This window comes from Lycorma delicatula, chromosome 6 (genome assembly GCF_047948215.1).
Source record: "Lycorma delicatula isolate Av1 chromosome 6, ASM4794821v1, whole genome shotgun sequence".
Taxonomy (NCBI): domain Eukaryota; kingdom Metazoa; phylum Arthropoda; class Insecta; order Hemiptera; family Fulgoridae; genus Lycorma; species Lycorma delicatula.
Genome location: NC_134460.1, coordinates 139,361,981 through 139,389,549, shown reverse-complemented (window position 1 = coordinate 139,389,549; position 27,569 = coordinate 139,361,981). Strand labels below are relative to the sequence as shown.

Below are 27,569 nucleotides of genomic sequence, written 5' to 3'. Positions count from 1 at the left end.
TATTTGTGTGAATGTATGTATACTTTTCATGACTAAAGATGATGGCTGTGAAGAAGGTTTTCCAAAAAGGTTTTGTATTCCTAAATTGTCATCTTCCATTTTCAATTTTGCAAAATAATACAGATATGTGACAGAACTCTATTTGCTAGAATATACAAGACTTGGATAAGATCACTAGAGTATTGGGGGATACTTATCCCCGTACTAATCATAGAGCCTGGACATTGGTCCCTTGCTGCTGGATCTTTCTAATTATTGGGTGGGTATTTAATTATTTTGTGACATTTATTTATTTTTATTTTTAAGATGGACAGAGTTGAGGATTGTGAACCGATCCTCGTAGATTGGGTTTACTTAGCTTACTCCTTGGGAGGTTAGCAAGATATGTGCATCTTTCTTCCACCATGATTTCTCTTCAGTTTATCCACTGAAGACCTTTCGGTGCTAATTCCTTTCAGTCTAGCAGGAATGTGCCTGATGGGATCCTAGGTTTTGGAGGGTGCAAAATCTTATCTTCTGATGTTACTATTTGACTTTGCATCTTCTAATCATTTCAGTCAGTGTTATGCCCATGTATCATCTTCAAAAAAAAAAGAAAAGGGACTGGTAGGACAGAATACCTGATAGTGAGTGATACTCCCAGCCTAGTTTGGGCTATCCAATTTCTTGTGGCCCTGTCAATCATAGTGGTTCATCAAGGACTTTTTCTTACTCCCAGTAGGATGCGGTCCTCTCAGTAGATGTCTCTGAGATGCTGGTGCTTTGACATGGCAGCCCTCCCAAAGAGTCTCTGTGTTTGTTCCAAACCCACTTTCAATAGGTCTTTATACCAGCATCGTAGTCTAATTTGACATTTCTGACGATTTCAGCAATTTGAGCTGGAAGGAGACTATTGACTGGGCTAGTTTAAATAGTTGGTCATCATACAAAACTTTGTTGAAGAACTTGGCTAAAAAATGGTTGTGGTATCACCTTCAGCCACACCAACAGGAGAGTTGGTTGTTAAGTGGCCCTCTCAAAACCTGAATGTTCAGGCTGGATTTCTGGTCCCAGGCACCATCAGAGTTGTTAAAAAAAACCCTCTCAAATAACTTTGACAGCACCCGAAGTAATGAAATCAGTCTGTAGTTAGGGGCCTGGATTTGGTAAACACACATGACCTTTGCGTTTTCCAGCATGGTGGAAAGTAACCCTACGTACAGGATCGACAAAAATAGGGTGACAGTGGTCACTATAATAACCAGAGGTATTCAAATTTAACCTCAGTGTAATTACTACAGCCTATCTCCTCAGTAATCTGATTTATATTGTGTCTTTCTGAAAAATGTTTACCCTCTATCATCAAATTAACTAAATCTGGATACTCATACCAGGGTCTTCTTTTTTCTCTCTTAAAAAGATTCTGCCCTAAATTTCTTGCTTTTGGTTCTAAGAGCTTTTCAAATTTTGTTATCCGATCTATTTTTGAACGTCTTAAGAGCGCATTTCAAAGGTCTTTATTCTTTTTCTTTCTGCATTCTGTACCACCCATATTTTACATTTTGTAAGAATTTCTTTTGTAATTCCTATAGATTATTAAAGATGTATATTTTACTTGTAAACTTATTTTTCTTCAATAAAGATATCTTTGTTTGTGCCAACTATGCCTATCTTACTTTGATGTCTAACTTACTTTAGCCATACTTTATAATTTTTCTATCAAGGTAACAAAATTCTGTAGCTTCTAGTTTTTATTATTATGTTCCTGTATCTTAATATTTAATTTCTAAAAATCTTATGTCACATTTCAATTACCTTTGTTTATTGTTATTTATTTTTGGACTGAAAATATCACTTATCAACAAACCCATCTTTTCAGAATATCTTCTAATTGATTATTGGTTTCTGCTAACATAATTGTGTCATAAATGTATGTTAACATAATTGTTCTCTGCTTTTGGATATATCTTCCACTTTCAGTTATATCCTTCTTTTCCTGTACTGCTTCTATATACAAGTTAAAACACAGCACATCCTTGTTTCACTCCTTCTTGAATCTCAACTTGCCTTTCTTTACCTTTTATTTGCTTTATTAGTGCTTCATTTTTCTTTTACAGATTATCTTCTTTCCCTATATTTCTAGTTCTCCCTGAAATAATTTTTTTTTATATAGTTTTTTCTTTAAATCTACATTTAATATTTTTCATTCATTCTTTACTTAAAGATCTTAATTTAAATATTTAAAAAAAGTTAAACAGTACATTTTTCAAGCTCTTTTCTTGAATTCAGTGACTGGGATTTAAATGCTAATTAAAGTATATCTGTTTGAGGCATGTACTTTATTTTGATTTAAGTATTGATTGATGCAAGTATTTAATACGTATGCAGATGTGTGTGTTTGTGACCATGTATGTTTTTTAAATCTATTGTCTTAAATTTTTTTTAAAGTAAACATTTTAGTGTTTGCGATGAATAGAATCAGGTGAATTTGTCTGTGACTAAAATAAATTGGCACAGCTGCTTAGCATATTCCATATTGTCTCAATATTTACTGTTTAAATATATTTCATTGTATATTCATTGTCATTTATTTTTTATTTTAATATACTATATTTATATTATTACTATTCGTTCATATTTTATTATTAACAGTATAGTTTTGCTTGAGTAACTTGAAGCTGTTAATAAATTATACTATCTTATAATTAAGTTCAATTTTTAGTTGTACAAAAGTACTTATTTTAACAAATCTGTTGGTTTTATTATTTTTAATTTTTTAAAAATTTAATGTGGTGTTTTTTGTGCAGTGATATGTCTCAATTAACAATTACATATATTGGTAACACATCAACTGGGAGTAATGGTGATGTTAAACAAATTAGAGGTGCAATTGATGATATGATAAATGGAGGTGGAAATCAAGTCGACAAATTAGTATCATTTGAGTGCCTTGATTTAGGTGTGAAAGTTTGTGATGCTTCATCCAAAAATGTAAGTCAACCTATTTTTTTTTTTTGTTAGTTAGAGGGTGTTATCATGAAGTTCACCTGGGACTTTCATAACCTATTCTAATCATGAAAATAATGGTAAACATTCATTTATACATATGTCCTAAAATGCTTTGTTTGTAAGTTACAACTAGTGAAAGATTTTGCTCAGATTTCAGCTACCCCAGTGAAATGAGGTTGTACTGAAATTTTTAGGACATTAATTAAGGAACAGAATTAGTGATTTCCTTGGTTTTTGACCTGAAAAATTGAATAAAATAGGTCCTAGAACTGTATCTGGAGTAGTTTTTGAGAAATCTGGGGTGAAAACCAATAAATTAGGCCCCAATAAATTAGGGTCTTTTATGATTAACGTACATTAACATTGTTAAATTGGTAATAAACACATAAAATTATTATAGATAATTAAATTCACATAATTGTAGATAATTTAATTCTGAACAAAATGGTGTGAGATAAGTTGAATAAACAAAGAAAAGTTAGAAAAATTTGAATTTTATTTAGAAATTGTACGTTACTGAATTTATCAGAAAAGTACTTTTTAACATGGAGACAAACCAAATTCTTTTTAGGGGATGTGAAGAATTTATAAAAACATAATTTACTTTTAGAAATTGCTGTTAAAAAAATAAAAAACTGAAAATTACACAACAATTGTAAAATAAAATAAATAAAAATTACTTATATAATAATCTTTTTATTAACAACAGAGATAACATAAATTATTTTAAAAATATTATTTAAAAAATAACAATGGAATAATAACAGTTGATCAACAATGCGCTAACTGTATTAGTGTTTAAATCATTCTGTAAGGCATAAAGTATATCAGGTACTGTAAACTGTGCTGTTATTAGTGAAGTTTTTCTATGACTTTAGTTTGAATGTGATCGGGTTGCCATTGAAATAATGTCGTACTTTTTTACAAATAGTACTAATGATATGGTATTAATTTTGGGAGTGTGTAATGTTAATGCTACAGCTGCTATAGTGGAATATGAATGTTTTCCAAATTATAGGATTCCAGATCCCAAAACAATTACTGAGACTTTTGCAGTCTACAAGAAACAGATTCACTACATAGTATTTGTATCAGCTATGAACAATCAGTCCAACATGATGCTGTTATTAATGAAATTATTATTGATGCAGTTCAGGCGTCACTACACAACGTCTTTCTAAGCGGATCGAAGTTTTGCATTCGATTGTTTGGAAGACACTTAAACAAAACAAATTAAATAACCCAAAAGAATGTTTGGATTATTGTTAACCCATATTGGTAATGTTTTATCCTTATCATAAACAACCAGCTCAACTTCTACACCCAGGAGATAGTCTTGGAGTTCTGCAACTGGTGGAATACAACTCTAGATTTCTACAAGTATGTTTTGATAACCATCAAGACAAATTTCACTCGAGATAGTGTCAGCAACTTAAGCAATGAGCATACATGGGCAGAAGTAAATCCTCTTGAAACTGTAGAAGGCAATTTTAACATTGATTTAGAGTTGCGTATGGACAGCCTTCTTCAGATTCAGTTGTTTGGACTGTTCATATGACCTAGCCACTTAAATGCTGAGGTCTACTTGTACTTTCTTTAAAAGCAATTGTTGCAGCTGCTTGAAGATGTTTCTGTAGTGCTGAAATGCAAAGTATATTTCCAGAATGATGGCACCTATTTTTCATTCATGTTGTTTGGAATTCACTATTAATGAGAAACATATAATTTTCATTTAAATTAGGACTTTAAAATTTAAAGATCTTTGGCTTCGGTTGGATTCGGTTGGCTACTGATGATTCAGTGGCTCTTTACAGTTCACACAGCCCCTTTTGGATGCACTTGGCTTCTGACAATTCAGCAACTCTGTACACAGTATATAAGCAAGCTTCTCACTTCATTCAGGCGTCCTCCTATTCCAGTCTTTGATGAAACTACTACAAGCCTCTAAGGACTCATCAAATCTTATTTTAATCATCACATTTATTAATACAATAAACTTACATAAAGATTTACTAGTTATTAATGTTATATATATAAATGATATTTGCAATTACAATAAAATAATTATAATCGCAAGAACTCAAGACTTAATTTATTAAAAGATTCAACACCACTTTTCAACATACTGACCACTGTGCCAATTATACTCAAAAAACAACTACTAACCTCCAAACGCAGTAAGAAAAAACCCTAAAAACACTAAAACCAATGGCCGACTTTAGTAGGATCCTGCATCAGTCGGTGCATAATGGTATTGGTATTGGATTTTTTTTTAGGTTTTCTCTTACTGTGTTTGGTGGTTAAGTTGTTTTTTGAATATATATATATATATATATATATATATATATATATATTAAAACAAAAAACAACTTTACTGAAATTAACTTTTTTTAGATTCATATTATTTATTATTAAGTATTTCAATCATGACTGAGGATGCAGGATCCTGCAAAAGTATTTTCATGGTAAAATTAAGGTAAGATATTTATTTCAATACTTTGTACTAGGTGGTTTATATTGATAGAATTTAAAAAATTTGTATTTATATATATCTAATTTATGGAATATAAATCACCAAAACACAGTAATTAGATAAGTTAAACTTACCATATAAATTTCTAATAATTAGTTATTGTGTAATTTAGAGATTTTGGAAGCTTGTAATAATGATAAAAAATGAATACACTCAAGAAATTTTTTTTTCCTTTGGGACCACCGTTGGGTATTACTTCAGAGGATGAGATGAATGACAATTAGCATGTGAAAATGCCATGCCTGACTGGGATTCGAACCTGAGACCTCTGGATGAAAGGCTGAGATGAGAAATATTATTTATATATGGATATAAACAAAAATATAAATTGATGAACTACCAAATCACATTTGCAAAGAAGATTATTTAATCAAGAACTTATGTTCTGAAAAACATATGATTTAATTAAAAACATACAATATGCAATGGTTGATGGTAAAACATTAGAAAAGAGGAAAATATGACATTTCAAATATTACATCATTCCAGTACTGGGCACCAGAATATGCATATTTGTCCATAATAATTTCAAAATAAACAACTTCAAAATTAATAACTTAATAAATAAATAATTAATAAATAAAATCTATTTATTAATAAATAAATAAATAACTTCAAAATTTATAGAACAGTAACATTTTTGACAAATTCAATATTAAAAAATTATAAAAACAATTTATTTTAATGTAATTATAGAATTAAATACCAAATGAAGGTGTAGAGGATCCTGTGAAAATTGATTCTTGGAATTAATACGGTAAGTTTAACTTATCTATTTGCTGTGTTTTGATGGTTTACATTTCATTTAATATTAAATGTTAGCTCAGTGGTCAATAAATTAATGAATTGTATGAATTTTCAAAAAAAAAAAAAAAAAAAAAAAAACATTTTTACTTGCACATACAAAATATTTTTATTAGTGTTTTAAGACCAGGTAAACACATATTTTTAAAAATTTGTACAGGAATATGGTGCATGTAACTTTTTTTTACAGAAATAAAAAAAAAAGTTTGACCAGATGTTTTTTATTTGTTTTGATATTATTTCAGCATATTTTAATTTATGATTCATATTTTTATGTTATTGATCAGGAAAAAATACCATTTCATTGATAATATCTTAGGTGTAGTGTTATTTGTTAATGAAATATTTGTTTTGTATAAAGGTTCGTAAAAAGGCCATTTTTTAAAAAATATTTTTGTCAGCTTTTTTAGTTAAATTATCCATTTTCACCAACAGCCACTAGCTATATTCTTCATCATGAACATTCATTAGCCCTTCCTGAAATGAATGGCATTTCTATCGTACGTCAGTGTCACTCATAATATTCAGCTCGTGAATGTCACAAATTTGCCTGTTAGTTTTAACTGGAGAATTGTTTTTTGTCACTAAAAATCGGATTACTCTTCGTACTTCACGCTTGGGAGTATTTTGAATTGTAGCATTCATTATAAATGGATAAATATAACCAACTAGCAACAAATGACCATGAGGTTTGATAAAAACTACACAGAATTTTAGTTTTCCTTAAAAAATCTTTATTTATTCAACAATATTGATTTTATCATCTCTGGAATGCAATTTTTGGTATGGAGTTTATTGTTTCTTCAGCGATTCTGTCTTTATCTCAGTGTTGGCAAAACATCATCTTTCATGCTTCTTTTCAGCTTGGAGAATAGGAAGAAGTCACAGCGGTCCATGACTGGTGAATGTGGTGGCTGTGGCATCATAACAGTATTGTTTTTGGCCAAAAATTCATGAACAAGCAGTGAAGTGTGAGCAGTTGAAATTGCCATGAATTGTTTTGCCATAAATCCTGGTGTTTTCTTCAGATTGCTTCACATAAATGGCATAGAACTTCCAGTTAGTAATTCTTATTGCTCTCTGATAGCGATTTGGTAATTGTCCATGATCATTTTCTTCACTTTTTTGACATTGTTATTGGTTATTGATGTGCTGAGACATCCAGGATACTTATCATCTTCAAAATCTCGGCCCTCTTAGAAATGTTTGTACCACTTTTTAAACGCTTATTTTAATTCATAGAACAGTCGCCAAAAGCAACATTCAACATTTTCAATGCCGTGCTGCGCTTTATTCCATTCTTAAAGCAAAATTTAATGTAAATTCTTTGTTCCATTTTTTCACAAATTAAAAATCTCCGACCATACCAATACACATATAACATTTTTGACAGCCAACCTAAGCAACCAATATGGTTACCGATGTTTCATATATTAGGGACAAGTGTACCTACACAACAAAAAAAAAAAATCTGATGTGGACAACACATGACTTTCTTGTACGCCTATTTAAATTAGATTTACAAATTTTTTAAAAATTAAAAGTTCATAAAATTTTATTTCATTAAAAACTTAAGATATTTTTTCATATTTTTTTTAGGAGATGAAGTTTGATTTGAACTGATGTACCTTCCCCAAAGATCCAAATATTTCATTAATTAAAATTTTATATTTGGCTATAACTCTGGAATCAATGAAAATAAGTACCATTTATGATATACTGTTGAAAAATTCTCAATGAGGGCTTATTACTGCAGTTAAAAAAAAGTCCAAAATCCAAATTTTTTTAGATTTTGGGTGTTTGTGGACACTTTCGGTTCGGTCGATTGGAGTCAAATAGGGAGGTGCACAACTAAATGTTACAACAATCCTAAATCCAAAATTTCAACATCCTATAACTAATCGTTTTTGAGTTAATGCGAGATGCATACGTACGTAATATATAGATACATACATATGAATGAACGTACAGAAGTCACACTGAAACTAGTCAAAATGGATTCAGGAATTTTCAAAATGGATATTTAGTTGAAATCTGAAAACGAGAATTTTTTGCAATCACAATACTTTCTTCACTTTGTACAAGGAAGTAAAAATTGTGAAAATTGGGTTTATACAGCTTGGAAGATTTAAAAATTCCATGTTTTTTTAATCAAATCTCATTAGTTGTTGCTAACAGTTGACTACTGGTTGAAGTAATTGAGCTATGCAGATGCTATCTGTTTACACTGGGGGTGTATGGGTGGAAAATTTAAAATAGATCTTACTTTAAAAACACACTCATGTATATATACTATACATTTTTTTGTCCATCTCTTTATTTTTTACTAGCTAATCAAATGCCAGTTCTGGTGAAGTCCTCATGTATTTATATTTATTATAACTGGGATATGATACTTGAATTTGTTTTATTGATATTCACATTCATTATTGGAATGGCAACAATTTTTTACAGAACTAGGTATGAGCCCTTAAATTACACTTTATTATCTTTAAAAATTACTGAAAATAAATTTATATTATAGTTTTTTTAATGGTCTTGCTGAACAAAAAAAAAACATGAATATCAGCTTTATTTTTATTAATTAAATTTTAACAGTAATTATGAATTTTACTCAACATTTATACCAGTCTATATTACAAATTATTTTGAAGCGGAATATTGTACATTAATTTGTTGTTTGTACTGTTTATCTACGTCTTTCTTATGGCTCTGACACATGTAAAATATCTGAGACTAAAGAGACATCAGTCAGTTGGTTTAGGTCCTTTTTCTGAGAGTATTGATGATTACTACACAGTGAACCTTGTGTTGAACCGAGTTGAAAACATCACTGATTTTATATCTCCTCTGTTTTGATGAGCATTGCAAGTTGATATACAATAGCATATTCAACTAAAGCAAAGATGACAATGGGAAGCTTTGTTTTATAAGTCAGGCATTGTTCTATTGATATTCTTGACAATGACTATGTTATTTTTGGGAGTGACTTTTGCGTTATGTCAATTCACTGTAATCATTACAGTTATGGATCAAATATACATACAATAATGAAATCATGTTTACACCTTGATCTGTATTAATTACTGTTTATATACCATACAGGCCTACCATTTGCTGATGTACATGTGTTTGCTAATATCTTTGTAATTTGATTTTAATTTTGGTATTTCAGGTAATTCTGAAACACTCTTATATGGACATTTCATCGTGTGGTTGTGCCGTCAATATACCATATTATTTTGCATATATTGCTGGGTAAATATTTCTGTTTTTATCTAAGTATATTAGTTTGTAATTTATCTGCATATTTCTTTATGAATCTCATTTCCTGTTTCATTTCTTCTTTTCTTATTTGCTTTTGTCTCCATCAATCCTTATCCCCCAGGATTTCTTCTTTTCATATTTCTATTATAGCCCACGTAGTCTAGTGGTTAACTAGTTGTTAACAGCTGATTTTCAAAGTTGAATGTTCTGAGGTTCAGATCCTAATAAAAATTAGTTGCTTTTATATGAACTTGAATGCCAAGCGGTGAATACCGATGTACTTTGGTGATTGTAGTGCAATTAACCACACACCTCAGGAATAGTTGGCTTGAGTGTTTACTAGACTACATCTTATTTACATAAGATTTATATTATCCTTATCTCGGGCTGTGGGGGGAGTTGCTTGTTGTTCACTTGTAGAACAGATTGCAATGGTTTGAAATGATTTATTTTTAATCAGTTTTTTTAGTATGTAAATTCATTCTTTTTTTGTTGCAGGTAAGAAATTCTGTTAAGTTTTATCGCTCTTTTGTAGTTATTTAATTGTAGTGTTTTCTGAACAGATTGGTTGCTTCAAAGGATCCTCAGTTTTATCTGTCTTTCCTCATAGCTTATGATTTATTTTAAAATTATTCTTATCTATAGTGTCAATAAGTTTCTCCAACTTTAGCAATATGTTCTAAAAAATTATTCTGATCTGTTTACAGTTACCTTACAAAAGTGCCTTACATCTGTCAATATGCCAAATTTTTTTTTTTAAATGAAAGCTGTGAATGGAAAATGTAATAATTATATTGACTTCATTGTGTATTATTGAGAACACTATTGGTCGTTGCTTGATACATCAGTTTTGGGAGGCAAGGATTGGGCTTGCCTAATGTAGGCAAGTGTGTTGTAGGACCAATATGTGTAATATGTTTTTCACTTGCTCTTTATCACAATGATAGCAGCATGTGCATCTTGAATAAGCTCATTTCCTTATTGGTGAGCACCTTTTAAATTTTATACATCTTGTGTAAAACATGTTTTATAAATGTTATACATGTTCAACTGTTTTTTATACATGCTAATTGGATAATATTGCATACAGTTTAGTGGTGTCTCTGACTCGTTACCATGACTGCATTCAGTGCCTAGAAGGAAGCTAATTCTGTCCCAACAAAATCTGTCATTCAGCTCTGAAAAGTATTTGAATAGTACAATTTTCTGATAGTAAACTCTAGTTGCAATGACACTAAGGTACAAATTAAAATTTTTGTTATTATAGTTGATATAGTTTAGTTTCAAATAACTGGCCTCAAGCTAAAGTATGAGTAAAATAAAAATAAAAAACAAAGAAAAACAAGCAACAGTAGAGACATAATTGAGACAAGGATACATCTTGTACTCACTTTGATATTATTTACAGTTATTATCCATTGCTTCATAAATTGCATATCATCATCTTCAGTTCCTTTTAATCCAAATTTCTTCCGATTCTACAAAATTTCTCCACCTGTCTGGATCCATGAACCATCTCTCTTCCATTACTATCATCACCCCCCCCCCCCAAGGCATTTCCTCTATCACCGTAGTATTCATTTATTTCATCCTTGGTCTACTAGCCGTTTCCTTTGCATGAAAAATCCTGTTTGGTAATCTTCCCTTATCCATCCTTTCATTCAAAATGCCAAAACCAACCTACCTTCCAATTGACTCGATAAGGCTTCCCAATTTCAGTTACTCTCTAATCGTACTGTACTGCTCCTTACCCTATCCTTTCTTATCTTCCCTAGCATGATTCTTTTGAATTTCATTTCTGCTGCTTGTAATCGACCCTGCATCTTTCTAAATTGTATATGAGTAGCAATTAAGAAACTAAAAGAACATTTTGAGGACGGATTTCTGAAAATGTGTTTTGTGTTTCACACACACTGGTAATGATAATAACAATGGTAATGACTCTGTTTGTGAATTGTCGCACAATACATTGTCCCATCTGTAAAGCTACTTTTCTCTATTATCGAAAAAGAAATCTTTTTGTACAAAATTTAGTTTCAAATACTGCAAGTGAATTTCGAATTTGATTTGATCAACGGTTTGGCTATAGTAAAGTTTATTACTGGCAAGAAACATAATCCAGTTGTTACTGCAAGCCAATAAAAATGACAACCATCTTAAAACGGTGAAACATTTCTTAACGGCAATAATTCTATGTTTTTCCCAGGTATAAAAAATATGTTAATACAGAATTTCTGCTCAACCGGTTGAATAGGTCTTGGGTGAAAGAGTAGCAGGCTCAGAATCCATGAAATTTATATATGTTGAATTAATGAATCGATATTGATTCCCTCAAAGTAACACAATTGTTAGTGGTAGTACATAAATATAACAAGGTATGAAATATCAGTTGCTTTACTAAGTGAATTATATTATTAAAATACATACAACGATGAATACAACGAAGAACGTGAAATGAAATTTCAATTTAATTTTTTTCTAAATTACCTTTATTCATGAATATTATGGTTTAGACACTGTAGTATTGAGTTATTCTGTGGTTGAAAATTAACACTTAATTAATTCTGAAAACATATATGAACGATGAAATACCACAGTATGTCATAACAGTGGGCGAAATAACAGCAATAGATGCTGGCATATGTCAGAAAGATATCCTTAACAGGATTTTAATCTACTAACCTTCAGTTACTGAGCTGACAATCTACATTAGCATGCCAGTCGGTTTACAGACAGACTGGTATGGAATCTTGATATTACAGTTCGTTAAAAGAAAAAACATAATGAAAAGGAAAATACAGATTTTTTTCTTTAAAATTTTAATTAATCAACTGGAATGTGGGTTTGACTTTAATTCCAGTAGCTGGAACGCTATTTTCGATTCTACACTTTGGAATTATTGATTAACATGATTTTCTTAATCAGGATAGTACATACCTGTTATCACATTTGACTGGATATGTTATATATCAGCAACATTTTTAATGAAATATAGTTTTAAAAAAATAAATATTTATGCTCTTTCAAATTCTACTAGCGTATATCTAATTACTGATTATAGTGGTTAGAATCAGCCGATCAGATGATCTCTAATGTTCCAGGAACTCGATATAAACTTATCTTTTTGCTTAAGTTCAGCTAAAAGTATAGGTATTTAATTTTAATTAAATATCTTTATTATTATTATATAATCTGATCACCAAGCTTCAATTAATGGTGCACTCCACAATTGCTCTCAAAAAGCAATTAGCAAGTACCTTTCTCAAAAATAAAAATAAAAATTTTGATTGATAAACGTAATTGAGCTGATATAATTTTAAAATAGCCTATCAATAAAGGGGTTAGTTATAACTATTTGTATATAAATGTATTTACTGAAATTATATCGCTGGAAATTGATTATAATTACTCTATACAAGGTAGAGGGATGTTATTTTTCGTACATTTTTATTTCATATATTTTTATTCAGATGAGTAATCTTCAATCATTATTCATTTGTGTGTATTTACTAGCAGTTACAACCATCATCAATGCAAAATAGGCTTTCTATAACATCTGACTTTTAAAATAAAACTATCCTTCACGTCAATTAGTAATACATTTTTTTTTGTATATAGTTCACTAGAAGAAAACAACTAAATCATTACATCTTTCCATTCCTTAAAATTCTCTACTGGTTTCATTTTTTTTAAATATTTTGTTTTACTTTTTATTTTTTTTTTTATTTATATTATTATAAAAAATAAGAGTTGAGAAAACAATTTGAAGCTTGTAGTAAGATTTGTTTTTTTAATTAAGTAAAATATGGATTACAATATGATGTTCTCTGGATGTAATTCTTTTTTTAGGCTTATGGAAATTAAAGTGATTTATGTGAAATTTATGCATTAGATTAAATATAGTGCTAGAATTTATCATAGATTAATGTATTTTATTTTTAATTGTTAAGCTGTTCACCTTGATGAGTTAATCGAAAACAAGTTGAAATTACTGTTAGATTTTATGCTATTAAATATCAGGAAGATTTCCATAATTATCTTCACCGGTAAAACGGGACTGTACCTATTGTTCTTTAATTACTTGTGATAATTACTTTTAATTGCTTATGATTTCCAGTTATATTATTATAAAAAAGTTATTAATATTTAACTTTAAATTATTGCGAGCGAAGATTTTTAATGCTCTTCATTCGTAAAATTTTTATTTAATCCTTTAACCCAGAAATGTTTTCTGAATAATCATCAGTCTTTACAAAATAGAACTAGACGTTAGCATTGGTATCCAGAACCGGAAGCTGTGTGATGTGCATCACATCACAACATAAATATGCGTTCTCATTTATATCTTCTTTCCTCTAGTTATGATACAGAAATTTTACGTAGTTTTATCAACCCATTTAAACTCTATTCATTTAGCCGTAAATGTTAAAGGCATTGTCATGGTATAATTAAGAAGATACAGATGTGTGAAACAGGTATAAATGTGGATGCGCCTTAAATGATTTCTCATAGGTCTGGCATAAATATTAATTTGGAAAAAAATCTGATGTGGACACTACAGGATTTTCTTTACGACTATTAAATTACATATACATGTTTTTTTAAATTAAAAATATATAAAATTTTATTTCATTAATGATTTTATTTCTGATTTTTCTTTTTTTCTGTTATTATTGAATTATTATTCATCGTAAATTTTTTTACAATGAGAGGTTAATAATTGTTAATAAATCAATATATTTAAATTAAAAAAAAAAAAAAACAGTTGAAAAAAAAGGAGATGAAGTCTGATTCAAACTCATGTGCCTTCCCCTAAGATTCCAAATATTTCATTAATTAAAATTTTATTTGGCTATAACTCTGGAACCAATGAAAATAAGTACCACTTATGATATATCATTGTAAAGCTCTTAATGAGGGCTTCTTAATGAGAAATTAAGTAAAAATTCAAAATTCAAAGTTTTTGGGTTTTCGGATTTTTTGGACACTTTTGGTTATGTCAATTCAATCAAAAGGGGAGGTCCACAATTAGACCTTACAACAATCCTAAATCCAAAATTTCAACATCCTACAGCTAATCGTTTGTGAGTTATGCGAGATACAGATGTCACGCTGAAACTAGTCAAAATGGATTCAGGGATGCGGAAAATGGATATTTCAATAGAAGTCTGGAAACCGAAATTTTTCGCGATCACAATACTTCCTTTACTTGGTATAAGGAAGAAAAAATCGAACCAAATAAATCTTTTTTGAAATTTTTATTACAAAATCTATTTGAAAAATTTAAAAGGTTAAGAAAATAATAAAAACTATTTCCCACCGAGTGAATACAAGCAAATTTCTTTATTATTATTTGAAAACATTTTTCGTGATGATACTCGTTTCAGTTACACTAATGTTATTTTCATTTTTATAATTTACTTTTAAAATTCAATTTAAATAAGAAAATATAATGTATTAAAAAATAAAAAATTATATTTATTGAATATCAATTATATGTTCGTGGGGTCTACACACAGATAGAACGGTATTACGTTAAAAACTAAAAGCAATCTATACTGGGTGAATATTAGTTGTAAAGGCTTAATTATAATTATTAGTGATTAATTTCAATTTGCATAACTGAGAAGATAACTTTTTTTCAACAGAGTATGCGCTTAAAATCTATATAAATAAAATTGTAAATGTTCGTTTACTCAATATCTTAAATCTCTGAAAGTTCTTCACTTGAAATTTTGATACAACGTTGCATCCAAACACGCACTTTTTTTTACATTCCTACTATTAATATATCTAAGATTTTACACCTGTGAAAAGTAAAAACATGCTTTTTTTGAAAAACAGCGTTATCTGTTGAACGTTAAAGCAACATATACGCTATACTAAATACGAGGGTTAATTTTTTTTCAAGGTCTGATTGGTCATGAAATTAAAATCACAGTGAAAATAAAAAATTTTTTATTTGTAACAAGTACTCACATAGTTACGCTATTTCTCTACATAGTCGCCACTCCGATTTAGACATTTGACGTAGCGTGGTACCAACTTTCCAATACCATTGTCGTAGAACAACGGAGCCGCCTGTGTTTTCAGCCATGTTTCTACGCTGGTCTGCAGCTCGATGTCTGTGCCAAAATGTTGTCCTCCTAGCCAGCGTTTCATGTGAGCAAAGAGGTGAAAATCGGATGGAGCCAAGTCCGGGCTGTATGGTGGGTGATCAAACACTTCCCAACGAAAACTCTGCAGGAGCTTCTTTGTTGCAGCTGCAGTGTGCAGCCGAGCATTGTCATGGAGAAAGACATTGCCTGATGACAACATTCCTCTCTGGTTATTCTGAATTACCCTTCGTAGACATTGAAAAGTCACGCAATATGAGGCTGCAGTGATGGTCATGCCATGTTCCATGAATTCCACCTAGAGAACTCCATTCCAGTCCCAGAACACAGTAGCCATACACTTTCTGTTGGAGAAGGTTTGCTTGAACTTCTTTGCTTTACTGGGAGAATGAGAATGCATCCACTGTTTGGATTGTTCTTTTGTTTCTTCAGTTTTGAAATGGACCCATGTCTCGTCTCCTGTGACAATTTTGTTCAAAAAATCTTCTCCTTCATTGTGCTAGTGCTGGAGAAACGTTAGAGAGATGTCCATTCTCATTGTTTTGTGATTGTCGGACAGCATCTTGGGAACCCATCTCGCACACAGTTTGCGACACAACGGTATAGAGAGCTGACCTTGAAAATTCAGGAAACGAATCACCCAATTTAGAAATTATGAACCGATGATTTTTATTATCCGATATTATTAAAAGTATAAATTGTAGTTTACGAAGGTTTACAGTACTTCAGATAATTTAAAAAAACATTGAATTTCTCAAAGAAAATTTATTAGTTTCAATTTTAATATAGGTTTTGTTGTTCATAAATAAAATTTAACAAATTTTAAATAATTTAACTTTTTTTTTCCTTTAAATATATATAACTTATTTTAACCCCCTTCCCGATAAATTGTGAGACTTAACTGATCCTTATCCTGAAATGTTTATAGGATCATGAATTAATCCAACTTATAAACAAGATAATAAATGAAATAGTAAAGATAAACTTACAAAGACCGTTGAGAAAAAAATGAAAAATAAATCATTATATTTGAGGGGGAGTTTCCAAGAATGATCAAACGTAATGATGGTTGGGCATGGGGTAATGTGACTTCTATAGCTTACTTAATAGAGAACATTCTTCCGAATAATACTGTCGCTTTCTCATGTCCCGTATTCTGACTGTACTCCCATTATTGTCATTTCTTTATACACATGAATTTCTGGGTGCAATTCGTTTGAAATAGATAATGATCTGAATAAAAAATGCTAAATATCGTATTGTTTAAGGTTGAGATTTACCATGTATTTTATGTTTTTATTTTTATTTAAGTGGTAATTTTTAAAGGAAAAATATGTTCTTTATGGTTAGGGATATAACTTATACATTTTTTAAAATAAGTAAATAAGTTCTTTCTACTTATGATAGTTGAGTTTTTTTACCAACTTTTCGAAGAAAAGTAGTATTATTTTCGGTCGCACAGTGGGATTGGAGGTTAAAATTGAATTTTCTTTAAGTTTAAAGGTATGAGGAGTACCAAAATACCATTCACTTAAAATGTAATTTTCTTATATGTAGGTCTACATATAAAATTTGTGGCTTGAAAATTTCTAAAACTACTACACCTGGGAATTTAATCAGTTGACAACAGCAGTCTTGAGTTTCTCGTCATTTTTAAACCGTTGTCCACCAAGCCACTTTTTCAAATACAGGAAGAGGAAGTAGTTGCTAGGTATATATGGATGGTGGTTGAAAAGTTCCCAACGATCTTGAATCTTTTTCTTGGTTAATGCAGTGGTGTGAGAATAATTTTGTCGTAAAGGAGGATTACACCGGATAACAGTTTCTGGATTCATCAATTTTGGATCACACGTCTCAGGTGAGCGTTTCGCAGTACACGTCAACTGTAATTGTTGATCCATGTTTCATGAAATCAACCAAAATGACACCTTTTTCGTTCCAAAAAACAGTAGCCAACATTTTTTTTGACTCGAGTATGAAGATTGCTTAAACTTTTTTGGTTTTGGGGAACATGAATGGCACCACTGCATTGACTGTTGTTTTGATTCTGCATTGGTGTAGGATATCCACGTCTCATTGCCCGTAACAATGTGGGAAAACAAATCATCTCCATCTTGTTGATAATAGTCCAAAAACTCATCCACTGCACATTATTTGCTCATTGTGTTGGTCAGTGAGCATTTTTGGTACCCACCTTGCACACAATTTGTGATATCCAAGCTTTTCTGTGATAATTGTGTCGATAGATCTGCGTCCAACATGCGGAAACTCAACCAGAGCACTAATCGTCAATAACTGATCACATTGCAGTTTTCGGTTCACTTGATCAACGATTTTGTTAGTCTGAATATTGGGGCTGCTATTCTGCTCTTCATCATGCACATTTGTGCGGCCATTTCTGAAGTCTCGACACAATTGTCTAACCTTTCCTTCACTCATTACTGTAGGTCCATACATTAGGCACAACTCCTGATGAATTTCAGCTGCTGAAGATACTTTTGCACACAAAAATCGAATCACAATGCGCACTTCAGAAGTAGCAGGAGAAACTATTGACATGGACATTGCGATCTGCATTCACTGGCAGGGAAATGACTACTGAATCAAAACAACAATAGCAGTGGCTTCGTAAATAGCTGATAGATGTTTCTGCATGCATAAAACTGTGTTCAGATCCGCTAATATTTAAATATAAGCCGACGGCCCCCTTACTTTATGAATATGCCTCACGTGTATATATATATATATATATATATATATATTTTTTTTTTTTTTTTTATAAAGTGTATCACAAAGTTCTCCCAGAATATTCATAACCTATTCTATTCATGAAAATAATGGAAAAAGTACATATAAACATGTGTCCTAAAATGCTTCCATTGTGAGTTACAACTAGTGAAAGATATCGCTTGGATTTTAGTTATTTCGGTGAAATGAAGTTGTATTGAAATTTTCAGGATATTAGATAAGGAGCATAATTAGTGATTTCTTATGGTTTTTGATCTGAAAAATCCAATAAAAAAGGTGCCAGAACCATATCTGCAGTAGTTTTTGAGAAATCTGAGGTGAACACCAATAAATTGGAGTAAAAAAACCTGGTTTTTTATGTTTGAAGTACAGTCACATTGTTAAATGGGTAATTAACACATAAAAAAACTTTAAGCAAAACTTATAGAGAATGTATTTCTGAAAAAAATGGTATAAGTTGAATGAAAAAAGAAAAGTTCAAAAAATTCAAATTTTATTTTGAAACTATGCTAGACCAAAGTGCATTATGTTCAAGTTAATAATAAATGTTCAAAAATGAGCCTGCCATTTTCAACTCATTTCTTGGCACGCTTCTGTACTGCTTTTGTTATTCGTTTTAGTTCATGGCTGTTCCTACGTTGCTTAACCGCATCCATAATGCGTACAATTAATTCCATATGACAATGTATTTTTGTTTTGTATATAATATTTTTTATCCATCCCTAGATGCAAAAATCTAAAGGTGTTAGATCAAGTGATCTTGGTGGCTAGCAACATGGATTTCCACAACCGATCCATTTTTCAGAGAAATGATAATTTAAGTGAGTGGAAACATCACAAAAGAAGTGGGGAGACATGCCATCTTACTGTAAGTATACTTTACTTCTCAGCTCTAGAGGTGCATCTTCAAGCAGCTGCAGCAATTCTTGAAGAAAGTGCAAGTAGACCTCAGTATTAAACAACCAGGTAATGGTCCAAACAGCTGATTGTGAAGAAGGCTGCACTGTACATTTACTCTAAATCAGTGTTGGAAATTACCTTCCACAACATGAGGATTTGCTTCTGCCCATGTATGCTTATTGCTAAGTTGTTGATGTCATCTTGAGTGAAATTTGCCTTGTTTGTAAACAAAACATACTTGTATAGTTGTTGATTTTATTCCCCCAGTTGCGGAACTCCAAGCGAATTGGATTGTCTCCAGGGTTTAGATGTTAAACTGACTGTTTATGATAAGGATAAAATTTGCTTTAATTGTCCTCCAAACCATTGAATTTGAATCTTTGATCTGCTTAGAAAGGCATCGTGCACTGACACTGGACTGCACTGAACTGCATCAATAATAATTTCATCATTAACAATGTTATGTTGGACAGATTGTTCATAGCTGGTACGAGTACTAGGTAGTGAACCTGTTTCCTGAAGATTGCAAAAAGCCATGTTAATTGTTTTGGAGTCTGGAATCCTGCGATTTGGAAAACATATTTCATATTTTACTGCAGCAGCTGTAGCATTAACATTATACATATCCAAAATTAGTATCATATCAGTGTATTCATCTGTATAAATAAGTGTGATTATTTCAATGATAAACTGATCATTTTCAAACCAAAATTCACAGAAAACCTTTGCTAATGACAGCTCAGTTCACAGTAACTGATATACTTAATGTATATTACAGAGTGATTTCAAGACTAATACATTATTGCGCATTGTTGATCAGCTGTTATTTTGTTGTTAACTTGGAAATTGTATTTTTTCAAATAATTTATTTTATTGCATTTCTGTCATTATGAAAAATATTATTTTCTAAGTAATGTTTATTTTACAATATTATGTAATTTCCACTTTTAAAAAAATTTTTAACAATAATTTTTAAAAGTAAATTTTGTTTTTATAAGTTTTTCACATCACCAAAAAAAGAATTTGCTTTTTGTTTACATTAAATAAGTAATTTTCTGACAAATGTAGTAATGTACTGTTTTTAAATAAAATTCAAATATTTCAAACTCTTCTTTGTTTTATTCAACTTATCTTACACCATTCTGTTCAGAATTAAATTCTCTATAAGCTTTGTTTATAAGCTTTATGTGCTTAATACTCATTTAACAAAGATATTGTATATCAAACATAAAAAACAGGGTTTTTACCGCAATTTATTGGTTTTTACCCCAGATCTCTCAAAAACTACTGCAGATAAAACTCTGGGACCTATTTTATTCAATTTTTCACGTCAAAAAACATTAGAAATCATTCAGTTCTGCCCCCTATTAATGTTCTAAAAATTTCAGTATGATCTCATTTCACTGGGTTAGCTGAAATCTGTATGAAATCTTTCACTAGCCATAAATTGCAATTGAAGCATTTTAGCACATATGTTTATATGAAAGTTTTCCATTATTTTCATGAGTAGAATAGGTCATGAAAGTGTTCGGAGTACCTCGTTATACACCTATATATGTATGTTTTAAATTTTAATTTAATGGGAATTACGGAAAGCTATATGTAAATAAATATCTGCTCCATAAATTTTTTTTCTTAAGATGAAGATTTTTATATGAGAATAACCTTTATATCAATTATTATTATTGATATATATTATTTATATTGTTTTATAATTGTTTTTTAACAAGAGTTATATGAAAAACAGGCTTGTTAATTGATAGTGCAAGTTACAAGTTTATTTATGAAAGTGTATGTGTATGGGGCTGAAGAATCTAATTTTTATTAATTTACAGATATAGATAAAAACAGTTATTTTATATTATCATTTTCTGCTAAGTTTTATTTTGAAATAAGTAACATTAGAGTTCACGCATTAAATGAATAAAACATGAGTTTCTGAATTTTAATAATTATGACAATAATAAGTAAAATAGAATTTCATATTTATTTGAGTATAATTTGCATAATCATGAGAATAAATTAATTCATTCTAAATTGGCATAGTTACGGAAAAGGTTTTTAACCAAATCGTAATTTTGGGAACACTTATATTTTATGACCTTGACCTTTTTTTCTTTTGTTATGTTCTTTTGTTTAGCCTACGTGTTTTGTAATGGTGATTTGTAAATCTATTGTTAATTGTAATTTGTAATGGTGACTTTGTTTGGTGAACTGAATCAGAGGTAAGTAAATTAAATACCAATAAATATTCATGTTTGTAAATCGCCTTGATTAAATATGATATACCTTTTTAAAAAAGAAACGAAAAATTAAAAAAATTATGACACATAGAAATGTGCTCCCAAATTTTTTTTAGAGTTGTGTAGTTCTTTTGTAGTGATACTGCAACACCTCATCAAAATCAATGTACTTAGAGCAAAAGAATTAACCTGCAAAATTCAGTGTATTTAGAGATTAAGTATTTTTAAGTTATTAATTTTAAAAAATAATAAATATTTTCATCTAGTATATAATTTCTTTTTTATTAAGTTTGTTATTGGAGCTGCATTTCTAAGTTTCATAGATTTTTAATGGTTATTTTACATTAAAATTATATTGTTAAATTTAAAAAAAATATATAACAATTTTTATTTTTCAGGAATGAAAGTTTCTCCTTATGTGAAAATTTCACATGTTATGTCTTCCATTGTAATATTCAGAAAGAGGTAACTTAAAAAAAAAAAAAAAACTTAAGTATGTTTTAGTTTTATAGTTTTACTTATTGTAATTTTTGTGTGGTAGTAGCCGTGAAATGTATGGTAGAACAATTTTAAAATATGTAAAAAAAGAAATTACCTACTACAAGTCATCGTTCTGAAAAATAATTATATAATAATTGTTTCTATTTTTAATTTGAAATAAATTCTAATAATTTATTTTATGTTTTAATGGTAAAAAAAGTGTATAGAATATCTTTACAGTTCCTTCTTCACAATGAAGCATTATTTTGTGCTAATATTTTGTGAATCCTTTCAGAATCTATCATAGTATCTTGTAGTTATTTTTTCAGTCTAAATTATCTTTTCATAAAATAAAAAAGACTTAATTACTTCAATTGAACATTTTCATATTCATTGTTATATTCATTTATCTGAGAACTAGAAGGAAGTTTATATTTTTATTTGTTGATGTGTGTTGATTTCTTACATTATAAGCAACAAAGATTTTTTTTAACTACTCTGCTTTATTTATATATCCATGATTTGATTAATTTGCTAACATTTCCCATCAGCAAGAACTGAGTTCTAATTTATTTAAAGATGCTATTTTTATATAGAACTGGGATGTCTTTGTGTTCAGTATACATACATATATATATATATATATATATATATGGTGTATCACAAAGTTCTCCTGGGGCTTTCATAACATATTATACTAGTGAAAATAATCGAAAAATTCATATAAACCTATGTTCTAAAATGCTTTGTTTGCAAGTTATAGCTAGTGAAAGATTTTGCTCAGACTTCAGCTACCCCAGTTGTACTTTTAAGACATATAAACATTTTCTGTGTTTATTACCCATTTAACAAAGTTATTGTACGTCAAACATAAAAAATGCTTTTTACCCCAATTTATTGGTTTTCAACCCAGGTTTCTCAAAAACTACTGCTTGTATGATTCTGGGACCTATTTTATTCGATTTTTCAGGTCATAATAGATCATTAGAATTCAGTCAATTCTGCTCCTTAATTAATACCCTAAAAATTTCAGTATGACCTCATTTTAACAGGGTAGCTGAAATCTGAGTGAAATCTTTCACTAGTCATAACTCTCAGTTTTTTAGGAAATATGTTTGTATAAACTTGTTTCATTATTTTCATGAGTAGAATAGGTTATGAACGTTCTGGGAAAACTTTGTGATACACCATGCTGTATATTTGGTACTGTATTGGAATGCTCAAAGTTGCTGAACTTATGAATAGTTGGGGTTTTTAGTTTTACATAGCTGTAAACTGTAAACCCATTTCTTTTTAAAAAAATTATATGAATTATTTCAAAATAAATAACGGAATTATAAAAGAAGTATAAAATCTATACCAGGAATATAGCAAATAAAAATACATTTTTTATTAATTATATCTCTGTGGAATATTTACATTACTAACTTTAAACTGGAATAATATGTATTTATAGTTGATTACACCGCAAGGAATTAGAATGCAGTTTAATTTAATGAAAACACTACAAAAGTGCTGAAACTGTGTAGCAGAGCCGTTCTAGCAAGGCGCTTTTTTTTTACTTACAGCCGTACATCTACTAACTTTTGCAAGTGCCTTGCTATAACTGCTTAGCTATACTATTATTTCCATTTTGGTTTTTTAAAAGAGTGAGTCTTGTAAAATTATTACTTTTTCTTTTGGTATTTCAAGCTTAATGATTGAAATGAAGTAAAAAACATCAGGAAATTCCTATTTCTGTTTATACAGTAGTCTTTAAAAAAAGCCCTGCACTGAGAAGGAGCTGGCTGTCTTAATGCTTTGCATATAAAGTGGTTTTAAAGGTACCTATCCTACAAAGACAATCGCAGAATTGACTTACAGTAGATTTTGAAAATAGACTGGTTGCCATAGCAGCACAGTCTTTTTTACAGTAGTAACCAGGAATCTATAATTTTGATTTTTGCTTATCTGCTGTCCATTTTGTTCACTAATGATGAAACATAGAACCTGTCATTTGTACTTCCTCTGTGAGTGATATTTACAAGCAGAAGGACATAAATTCAGAGGTATATTGATGATTGCTATGTTGTGGTTATAATTTTGGGTATCTGTTGTGTAAAAAATCGGTTTGTAGATTCAGAAAGTTTCCACACTTGTGCACAAGGAAGTGGGAATGGTTTACTCTCAGTTGGAATTGGTGAATTTATTTAAAAACGAATTAAATAAATAATTTTGAAATTATGATAAATGTTTGTGATTTTTGAACTTTCAAAAGAATTGATTTTGAGAATCCAATGGAGGCTAATCTTAATGAAATGACTCAGGAAGGCTTCTCTTTTGCTAATCTTTTGCAGCACTACTTTACAGGTAACAAAGAAGGTTTACTTGAGCAATTTAATGGGGAATTTTTTAGAATCTCTCCTATAACCTAGAATTGGTGTCCAACAGTTACCATCTATTAATCAAGATGAGTCTTGGCTATCTGATACTATAAAATCAGATAAGCTTATGGGGTAGGTTAATGATTGTCAGGGCACTCTCTGGTGGTAGAATAATTTGAATGTGGGGGCATATGTAAAAGTAATGTAGTATTTAGTAATAGCAGGATCTTGTGTGTATATATATATATATATAAAATTAAATCTGTTTTTTTGTTTTTTAACTGCCGAAAGTAAACTTTTGAATTGCTTTTGTTACTGCTAAGATATTGCTGCCGCAATTTTCCCATAGTATAAGAATTTGAAAAACAAAAATTGATTAAAAAAAAAGTTGAAAGATATTTAAAATGTACTAAAATCTGGTATATTTATTAAGAACAAACATGCCACAGGCATTTGTAACCGAGGTTATGGTATAATATTTATATTACTTTTTTTGTATTTCTTTATCTTCTGTGTTTTTTGAAGTCTATATATTGGCTTACAGGGTAATGTGATAAAGTTGACATTTATTTGTTAATTTTATAAAAATATTTTTGGATAAGATTTGTATAAAATTGATTGAATCTAAACTTTTTCTTACTATTTTGTTATGTCCTTTTTATTTTACAGATTGACTCCATTTTACAAAGTATTGGTAAGTTTTATTATTTTTACTTTTTGTATAGTTTATATCATTGCATACGTTTTATTTATTAATTATTTTATTTGGTTAGGATAATTCATACACAATACAGTTGGATGAATGAAATTCATACTTAGTGAAAGAAAGTGATAGGTGAAAAAATTTTTGTAATAATTCTTGTATTTCATAAAGCCCTGGGTAAGTCATTAATGTACCCTGATCCAATTTCCTTTTGGGTTGATTGTCCTGTCCTGTACTCTTCCTCTTTTCACATCCTTCTTTCGTCCTTAAATAAATATTTTGGGGATTGGATTAGCCATTTCACCACAACTGTGCTGGCATGTTCCAGTAGCCAGTGAGGTAACCATTCCTTTATTAAGGTTCAGTGAGGTAGTAACAATGCTTGTTTGAAACATTTTCTTCTTTTCTATCCTATGAAGACTTAGATAAGCTGAACTGATGGTTAAAAACTTATCAAGTAAAGCGGAGTCTCTTATGTCATCTAAATCAATATATTTCATAAAATAAATTTATTACTTTATAGAAAACTTTTTCTATGCTCCTTTCATTGTTAGTGGTTTATAATGAAGGCATTCATGGGCTGAATTATTTTCATTTGTTTTCTGAGATGCATGGTACCATACAATGAGAAAATAAAGCTAAGTGTCTGAAGTCACTTGTGGCCACTCACTTACAATTCATATACGAGGTTTGTAAATAAAGTAATGAGACTGGTTCAGAAAAAACATTTTGTTTACAATCCAATTATACATGAACTCTTATCATTGTCGAAATAGTTCCCTTGGGAAGCCATGCAACGCTTGAAATGGTTTTACCACTCTTCAGAGAAGTGTTGGAACTAAGAAACTGGAATATCTTTCAGATGGTCGGTTACATTTTTTTAATGTTTTGTACTGTACTAAAATGATGTCCTTTGAGGTGTTTTTTTAAAGTCAGGAACAGGAAAAAGTTGCAGGGACTCAGGTCAGGTGAATAAGGTGGTTGAGGAACTACAGGAATGTTTTTATTTGCAAAACTCGTTTACTGAGAATGTAGTGTGACAAGGTCTATTGTCGTGATGTAGCACCCAGTTGTCCTTGATAGCTGATTTCCCACAGGTAACTCTTTTCCACAGTCTTTCAAGAATTTCTTGGTAAACATATTGATTTACAGTCTGTCCTGTGGGCAAAAACTCCTTATTACTGTTGAAGAAAGAAATTATCATGGTTTGATTTTTGATTTGCTCATTTTTGCTTTTTTGGGATGTGGTGAGTTTGAAGTGTGCCACTCCTTGCTCTGGCATTTTGTTTCTGGGTTGTACTCAAATGTCCAAGATTCATTACCAGTAATAACATTTTTTTTAAAAAATCAGGATCACTTTCAATTTGCTCTAGAAGATCATGACACACTTCAACCCTGTTATTTTTCTGTTCAGCAGTGAGGTTTTTGGGATCAATTTTGCACAAACTTTTTTCATGTTCAGTTCGTTTGTCAAAATTTGATGGAGTGCGGTATGGTTCAAATTCAATTGTTCTGCAATTATTCTGACAGTTAATTGCCAGTCATACCATATCAAGTCTCTGATTCGCTCAACATTGTCGTCACTTTTTAATGTTAACGGTCTTCCAGAGTGTGGATTGCCTGCAACTGATTCCTGGCCATCTAAAAATGCTTTAAACCACCAAAAAACTTGGGCTTGTGACAGAGTGTCATCTCCATACACTCTTTTCAATTTTGAAAAAGTTTCAGTAGCATTCTCAAGTTTAACACAAAACTTGATTACACAGTGTTGCTCATAATTAGTATCACTCATTTTTGTAATGCATAACAAAAACTTGTTTAAAAAAATGTTTGTTTACATCTCATGTGGCAACAACAGACTAAAAATATTAATATGTAATATAAATCAGCTAATCATGTTTACTAGTAACTTTACAGTGTTGCTACTTTGGCTGCCAAAAAAAAAAACTAGTCTCATTACTTTATTTACAGACCTCGTATTTCATGAGGTTAAAGGCAAGTCATGAAGTACCCTATTGAGTTTCTGTTTGGGTTGATTTATCTTTTCATAACCTTCTCAGAGCTCTGATTTTTATTATAATAGTATAGTAAGGGATGTTTAAAAAATAAAAACCGTGCTTATGAAGTTTGGTAAAGATAATTGGAGACTGGATAATGTTGTGCCTTAAATATTTGTTTTGTGACAGTTATTTTGCAAAAAAAGAAGAATATAAAAACCCATTTGCCAGCCTTCTTGCAATTGAAAATTTGTTTAATATAGTTGCATACCGTCATTGCAGCTTTATGAAAGCCAGTTATGTTTTATTATTTTAATAAAACTTAAAAGTTTAGAATAATTTCATTTTTAGTTTTCAGTGCTGCCTGAATTTATGATGGAAGATCATGGAACTAGAACATCAACTTCTTGAAGTAGTTATCTTAATG

General features: G+C 30.1%; 1 protein-coding gene across 2 annotated transcripts in view; it reads left to right on the top strand.

The window, feature by feature from the left end:
* LOC142326280 (uncharacterized) overlaps positions 1 to 27,569 on the top strand; it is a 70,749-nt gene that overhangs the window by 42,026 nt on the left and 1,154 nt on the right. For both annotated transcript variants that reach the window (XM_075368639.1, XM_075368640.1), the window contains exons 8-11: positions 2,787 to 2,970; positions 9,501 to 9,583; positions 21,998 to 22,064; positions 25,112 to 25,136. In XM_075368639.1, the coding sequence (XP_075224754.1) occupies positions 2,787 to 2,970; positions 9,501 to 9,583; positions 21,998 to 22,064; positions 25,112 to 25,136 (359 nt within the window). The remainder of the gene's footprint in view (positions 1 to 2,786; positions 2,971 to 9,500; positions 9,584 to 21,997; positions 22,065 to 25,111; positions 25,137 to 27,569) is intronic.